We start from the raw sequence: 7,783 nt of genomic DNA, 5'->3' as shown, positions 1-7,783 counted from the left end.
CATTATCTCATGGAGAAAAAGTTAGGAGCCAAATAGCCCTTTAAAAAATAAAGGACTGATTGTTTTGTAAAAATATTTTTTGTTTTCGTTTTTTATTTTTATTTTCTAAAAATAATTTTCATTTTCAACTTTTCACATTTTATAAAATGCGATTGGTTTGTAAAAAGAGAATTCATTTCTAAACATAAAAAATAATGAAAATATATTTGGTTAGTCTATTTTAATTTTTATTTATTGGTACTTTGTTAATTGATTGTTGATTAAACAAATTATTTTCATAATAAATTATTTTTTTATTTTGTTAAAGAAGAGACAGTGATGCTATTTTAAAAAAAATAATGTGAAAATGATATTTTAAAATAAAAATATTTAAAATTAATATTTTTAATTATAAAAATAAATTGTATTAATATTAAGAATTGAATTGTATAAAATACTTTACATTATCAGTGAATCAAAAATAAACTTTAATATTAAAAGATAAATATAAGGTATAAGTATAAAATAAGTAAAGCATATAAAATAAGGATATGGTTGAATTTAATTTTAAAGACAAGAGTACACTTAAAAATAATTTTAAAAATGAAAATATCATTAAAAAAAATGGGATTATATTGAATAAAAAAACACATTAGTTTTGATATTGAATACAAATACAAATAAATATTTATCTCTCTTGTCAATTATTGTCAAATTCACTCTTTTTTTACATATTTTTTTTTATTTTGGGATTTTGAATTAAAGAAGAAACACAAAAAAAGGTACAAACAAAAAAATAACTGAAAGACAAAAATTATTATATTCTGATCAAATTAAAAAATTAAAAAGCAGTGACCAAAAAAAATTTGAAAATAAAAATTTAAAGAGTCAACTATAATATAAGCTAATTCAAGCTAATTTATTTTTATTTTTAATTTTAAAATTTAAAAAATTAGGATAATAGGAAGTTATTATTTTTTTAGTAATAGACTTATTTTTCATCTAGTTTTTAATTGGTTATACTTTTAGTTAGTCTCTAGCGGAATTCAATTAAAAAATATACTTCCACACAAATTTAAAAAAAAAAATTTGAAAGACATCGAAGATAGAAAGGTAGAGAAGAAAGAGTTTGAAATTTAAAAAAAAATAAAAAAGAGATTCAAATGGGTGGAGTGGTTTTCAACAAACAGGAAGAAGGAGCTGTTAAAAAAAATATCAGGATAAGAGTGAAAGGAGGTGGAGTGGTCTTCGACAAGGAAGAAAGAGCAGTGAAGTGGTCTTCAACGAGTAGGAAGAAGGAGTTGGAAAAAAAATATATCAGGACTCATTTTATGTTTTTTACTGAGAAGAAAATGGAAAAAAGCTATCGGAGTTAAAAAGATCACCAAAAAAATCAATAGAAGAGAGTAGAATAAAGATTGGAAGAACTCATTTTATGTTTTTTATTGATAAGTGAAGGAAAGAACTCGCAGTAAATCACAGTGTGTTTTAGATTGAAAATTTTTTATTATTTTTAACCGAAAAAATTAAAAACAAAAATATTTTTATTAAAAATAATATTAAAATATTTAAATAAACATATTTTTTTAAATCTTATTTTCATTTTCATTAAAAACGAAAATAAAAATGGCCAATCCCAACGGCCCCTAATTTTTCCCTCCTGAAATCACTGGAACGAGTAAAAGAATATTAGAGAGCGTTGATTTTGGATGTTCACCAACAAAGCAAAAATACTAAAACAGCGTGTTTCGGTACCCCATAACCACAGGCAACCAGTCAACCACGCCTCGTCGTCGCTCACAATTCACTCTGCCTTAGCTTCTCAGCAATGGCAGTACAACATTTTTTCACCACACTCTTCTTCTCTCTTTTCATCGCCTCCCTTTCTTCCTCTTTCCAACCTCTAGCATTATCATCGTCGCCATTCAACCATCCCCCGCGGTTCCCAACCACAACAAATCACCCACGGTCCCAAGCCCGGCCCAATGAGGCCCAGGCACCAGACTACCGCTACGAAACCCGATACTTCACGCAGCAACTTGACCACTTCAGCTTCTTGGAGCTCCCCACTTTCCAGCAGCGGTACCTCATCAACACCGAGCACTGGGTGGGCCCACAGCGACTGGGCCCCATCTTCTTCTACTGCGGCAACGAAGGAGACATAGTATGGTTCGCCGAAAACACCGGATTCCTATGGGAAATCGCGCCACAGTTCGGCGCCATGGTGGTTTTTCCCGAAGTAATTTTTCCTTCTTTCTGTTAACTCTGTAACCGTTATCATTGGGAGATTAAGTTTTATTTTATTGGTGGCATTGGCAGCATCGTTATTATGGTGAGTCAGTGCCTTATGGGGGCAGAGAAGAGGCGTATAAGAATGCGACGACGCTGTCGTATCTAACGGCTGAGCAGGCGCTCGCTGACTTTGCTGTTCTGATCACTGATCTGAAGCAGAACCTTTCGGCCACGGATTGTCCTGTTGTCTTGTTTGGTGGATCTTATGGTGGAAGTAAGATACTCCTTCCTTTTGTGAGAGTTTGATGATTATTAAATGATTTTCAAGATAATTTTTAAGTGAAAATTATGTGGAATTGGTGGGAGACATATCCTCATCCTATCATTTATTTTTTGACATTTCATACAAGAGAGGTCCTTATTATGGCTCCTGATTAGGTGCATGTCTATCACTTCTTTTTTTTCTTTTTAATTTATAAAGAATAAAATTAACTTGATCCTCTTGTATCAACTGTGAAATAAATTTTTAACTGGATCCTGTGGAGGTGCATATATCATGAAAAAAGAACGAAATATTCTTCAGGAAGTGTTAAGGAGGTGCTGAGTGCAGTCCAACAGCACACTTTCAGTGGGCATTCGTCCAACGAACCGGGGTTGGGGACGTGATGCTTAAGTCACTGTTAGTCTAAGTCTAAGAGATATAAGAGTTATGGCTAGATAGCATACCTTAGCTAGACATTATATCCTTTATTTATGGTGTTTAAATGAAAATGCGAGTAGTAGATCCATGCTGGATCTCATGTGTATATGATCCAGATTATGCCGTTTATAGGTGGTGTGCCCCTAGAAGAAGAAGGTTTTTGGGGTAGCCATCACCTTAGGCCCAATTTGGGAGATGAGCCAATAGCAATTTCATGTTTTATATATGTAAATCAATGTTTGATAGGTGCCTATTTCTGCTAGTAAAGAAATACAATATTTTAACAGAATAAATGATCATTTCTAACCATGAAAGCTTTGACAATTCTAACCATAAAATATGTTAATCAACTAGATATCTAGCAAAGATTGAGAGTTTTTGTTGAACTAATCTAATCTTTGATGGTATGGAGTTTGTTTGTATCTTTTATTGTAAATTAACTATATAAACTTTTAGGATTTTTAGCATAAGTGCACATCTTAAACATTGATTTGCATCTGAATGCCTAAGGTAGGAAGCTGCTACATAAGAATTTCTATAGGAATAATTCCCCTATATTAGTGGATGAAGAGTTTTTCTTGCCCAACAAAGCATTATCACCCTTGGATAATTATTTGGAATCCACGTATAAATACAAAATATAGAAATCCAATGGCCAAGGCACTCCACAGAAGGAACATTTTCCTTGATATCTGACCCAACTGATACTTGAAAGTATTATTACACAAAGGGAACCTAGTTATATTGTAAAAGGAGGGTTTTCAATATTCTGCTTTGATGAATAATGTGTCTTTTACAGGTTGTTAGTTATAGTTGGTGGACTTCCAAATCTTAACTATGGAAACAAAAACTGGTTGACAACTAATAAGTTATTAGTACAAAACCAAAGCATTGTTCCATTACGTATGTTTAGATAAATAGATATATGGATCAAATGATGTTAGTGTTCTAATGAGTTATAGGTACCAAGGATTGGGGAAAATAGCAAAAAAACTTAATAGTATTGCCGAGTGGAAATTTTGGATTTTTATAAGCATTGGTTGTAGTTTTTATTTGATTGTTGGTTATATTTCTTATCTTTTAGTTTTTTCATGGATAAAATGACAATTTTTTGTTGTTTTATCTCAAACATCATCTAAAACAGTGTTAGCAGCATGGATGAGACTCAAGTACCCTCATATTGCTATTGGGGCACTTGCTGCTTCAGCTCCAATTCTCCAATTTGAAGACATTGTGCCACTTGAAACGTTCTATGACATTGTTTCCAGTGATTTTAAGGTAGGTTAGTGAATCAGTAGTCTTGTGGTTATTACTATCTTATTTTGTCCATTTTATGAATTTGTGTACGACTAACATTTTTGCTTTCTTGTTTTTATCAATAGCGTGAGAGTTCTACTTGCTTTAACTACATAAAACACTCATGGAATGAGGTAACATCAATAGGTCAGACGCGTAATGGCCTTGTGCAACTGTCCAACACTTTCCACTTCTGTCAGTAAGGATTTCCTTCTTTCTTTTTTCTTTTCTTTTCTTCTTTTTTTTCTCGGAAAAGAAAAGAAGAGATGTGTCCCTATTTCCAATATATGATTGTGGTGAATGATGATATTGATATTGCATTATTTCTTTTGTTTGATTTTCCTTAACTAATTAAAGGCAATTTCCAGGCCATTGAATAAGACTGATGATCTATGGAACTGGTTGGAGTCTGCATATAGTTATTTGGCAATGGTGGACTACCCATATTCTGCTAACTTTATGATGCCTTTGCCTGGACACCCCATCAAGGAGGTTAGGTTGATTTCGTAAAATAAGAAGAGAGATCTTATTATTCCTACTAACTTTATAAACATTGTTTTGTTTTCCAAGTTCCTTCTTTATACTACCTATCTTGTTTACAGAAATCCCCTTGCTAGTTTGTGATGCAACTGGGAAATTGATTTAACTAATGGTTGCATAAGGAATGGTATTGCAGACAGGATTAAGGAGTTAGTTTATAGGCAGAGACCACTCCTAATTTGGAGTAATATTAGTCCCCTACTAAAATTTGAAACAGTCCATGAGCCTGTTTTCTAAAGAGGGCTTGAGTTTTTTAATTGCAAATAGTCTTTTATTCCATTCTCCCATATCCTCTGGAACAGTCACATTTTTCCTTGAGAATTCAAATAGGAGCTGCAGGTTTTGTGTGTAGAGACCTAAATAGTGATAGTGCTGAGACATGGAATCAGTGAGTGCAAACCCATTTCTTGAGTTTTGTTCAATGCTGCTCCGGTGGGTACTTGGCAGCATCAGCCTCATCAATCGGCATCATTTATTTCATCAATATTTGATGCCCTGAATTATTATTTTTTGCTGCATTAATGATTTTAAATGACTATGCACATGAATACATGGTTATGTTAAACGTCTTTAACAGATAAGCATTGCAACCTACTTTGATCACTTCTTATCACTGTGATAGGAGCAATTCATTTTGGAAAAAAAAAAACTTATATGTTGAATAGTTGAGTCCTATTGTTTCCATCTGCACATCCGAAGAGGCTTTTCGTCCAGTTCCACTTCTCCAATATGTGGCTTTCTTCTCTCTCAGTCCCTTTTCCAAACCTTCATGCACTGGTTTTTCTGCATTGTCCAAACACCACCTCTGATCAGTTTTCCTTGCTCTCCAAACATGTCACCAACCACTGGTAGCAAAGGTACCATACAACAAATAAAGTATAGGAATTCATCTTCAAATTTGTTAGAAACAACAAGAAATGCAGAAAAGTGTGTGTATTAAGTGGGGAATCCCTGGGAATATGTCAAGAATCCTGGATATGCAAAGGGATTTTTCTACTCTCCTCTGACGTATGTTATATCCTAAAAACTCTCAGGTTCTGTTACAGAAAATGACAGCAACAATAGTAAAATTCTTCTCATCCTACTTACATCATTTCCCTCCAACTTCTCACTAACTGTTTCTTCAGACCTCAGCACACCAGCAGCGCTAACTAACTCTGCTTCTGTTCTCTTCGCCGAGACTGTCCTATTCTGCCCCCTTCCCCTCTTGTATTATATACTAGCCAATCTTACATTCTTACTGTTAAAAGGCTGCTTTCATAATTTTACTACCGAATTTTCATAATTTTACTGGTTGGAGTGGTGAGAGTAGGGGGTGCGGGAGACTAATGGTACTCTAAGCCAGGAACTAACCAATTCTTTTTCTAATTTCCATTCCATTCTAACCAGGAAAGCTACTGATTGTCCTTATATATCACCAAGATTATATATACTTTTTTTCATAGGTTTGCAAACGGATTGATGGCCAACCTGCTGGGACTAGTCTTCTGGAGCGCATCTATGAAGGAGTGAATGTCTACTACAATTATACTGGAGAAACTAAGTGTTTTGAGTTGGATGAAGATCCTCATGGCCTGAGTGGTTGGAACTGGCAGGTTTAGTAGAGTTTTAAGGGATGCGTTTCTTTCTTTCTTTATTGATTTATTGATTTATTTATTTTTCAAATTTCCTTCTCTGTCGTAGCATGTAGAATGTCGTAACAGCTTATGAAATGCCTCAACAAATGATATTGGTTACTTCCATCTTTTCCCATTCATGTTGTAGGCTTGCACTGAAATGGTTATGCCAATGTCTTGTGACCCAGAGTCCAGCATGTTTCCCCCGTATAAGTTTAATTACTCTGATTACGAAGAGGGATGCATCAGAAATTACGGAGTGAAGCCAAGGCTGAAATGGATTACTACGGAGTTTGGTGGACATGTAAGGGAACAGCTATAGTTAAATCTGACACGCATTTCCATTATTTTGTATATTCATACAGACTTTTATACCTTCATTTGATCTTTTCTTTGCAGCATAATGTGCACTCTATCACTCCTTGAACATGTTTATTTTGATTAATTTTCATGATAAATTAAATCAGTATATTCTTCTAGTATTTATTAATGTAAATAAAACTATTGTAGGCGGTAGCAACAAAATGTAGATAGTTGTCGGAGGGTGTAGTGGATAATCCGTAAGACGTGGAGGATTGTGAAAGGGGGGAAATTGTATAATCTATTCCAGCAAATGAAATATGAAATAAATGTATTATGCTTTGAACTATCCTTTCTTTTGTTGATTGCATTTGGATACATTGTATGAAGCATGCTCAGCTCCTTAAAAACTTATGTTTTGCTTCTATGCTGTTTTGGCTATTGTTTACTCCTTTCTTGCTATAATGTGTTGCAGAAAATTGATGCCACCTTGAAGAAATTCGGAAGCAATTTGATTTTCTCAAATGGCCTATTGGATCCATGGAGTGGTGGCAGGTGATAATCTTGTTTAATTCACAATAAGTCATTAATCTTTGACTGATGATAGCAAAATTTGACATGCAAATTGTTGTTGTTGCAGTGTTTTGCAGAATATATCTGAAAGTGTTGTTGCCCTTGTCACTGAAGAAGGTAAGAAGTAATTTGATTATTCTATAAGCTATATCTGCTGTTGGTTTAATGTATAATAACTCCCTGAAACTTTTTCATAAAATCCTCAGGTGCACACCACCTAGATTTGCGTGCTTCGACACAGAATGATCCTGATTGGCTTGTGGAGCAGAGGGCTACTGAGATCAAGCTAATCAAAGGTTGGATCACTGAGTACCATCAGAAAAATAAGGTCATGTTCGATATGTTTTAGTGTAAAACTGTAAATGTTGAATTGCATTATCACTGTTCTATATAGCTGAACGAAAAAAGCATGCGGCTAAAAGAAACTTCTATGTATCAAAAGCATGCGATTTTTTGTATTAATATTAAAAACAAATGCATGTAATTCAGAATGGAGAACAAATAGTTACAACTTACAGTCACCAAAAAATAGTTACAACTTACAAGT

At 33.8% G+C, this 7,783-nt stretch overlaps 1 protein-coding gene across 1 annotated transcript; it reads left to right on the top strand.

The window, feature by feature from the left end:
- The first annotated feature begins 1,694 nt into the window (after positions 1 to 1,694).
- LOC130945985 (uncharacterized) lies at positions 1,695 to 7,783 on the top strand. The gene is made up of 10 exons (XM_057874671.1): positions 1,695 to 2,218; positions 2,299 to 2,485; positions 4,056 to 4,189; positions 4,294 to 4,406; positions 4,576 to 4,699; positions 6,193 to 6,342; positions 6,512 to 6,667; positions 7,139 to 7,218; positions 7,304 to 7,353; positions 7,443 to 7,783. Exons 1-10 carry the CDS (start codon positions 1,808 to 1,810, stop codon positions 7,583 to 7,585), a joined length of 1,548 nt encoding a protein of 515 aa, XP_057730654.1. The 5' UTR covers positions 1,695 to 1,807; the 3' UTR covers positions 7,586 to 7,783.

The sequence above is a fragment of the Arachis stenosperma genome, chromosome 1, assembly GCF_014773155.1.
Source record: "Arachis stenosperma cultivar V10309 chromosome 1, arast.V10309.gnm1.PFL2, whole genome shotgun sequence".
In the NCBI taxonomy this organism is placed as follows: domain Eukaryota; kingdom Viridiplantae; phylum Streptophyta; class Magnoliopsida; order Fabales; family Fabaceae; genus Arachis; species Arachis stenosperma.
This window is presented reverse-complemented; position numbering and strand designations above follow the sequence as displayed.

Bases quoted from the DNA above. Each gene is read 5' to 3' on its own strand.
- LOC130945985 (XM_057874671.1), top strand. From the start codon at position 1,808: ATGGCAGTACAACATTTTTTCACCACACTCTTCTTCTCTCTTTTCATC. The intron at 2,219-2,298 runs GTAATTTTTCCT...TGGCATTGGCAG, and splicing joins CCATGGTGGTTTTTCCCGAA to CATCGTTATTATGGTGAGTC. The intron at 6,668-7,138 runs GTAAGGGAACAG...AATGTGTTGCAG, and splicing joins CTACGGAGTTTGGTGGACAT to AAAATTGATGCCACCTTGAA.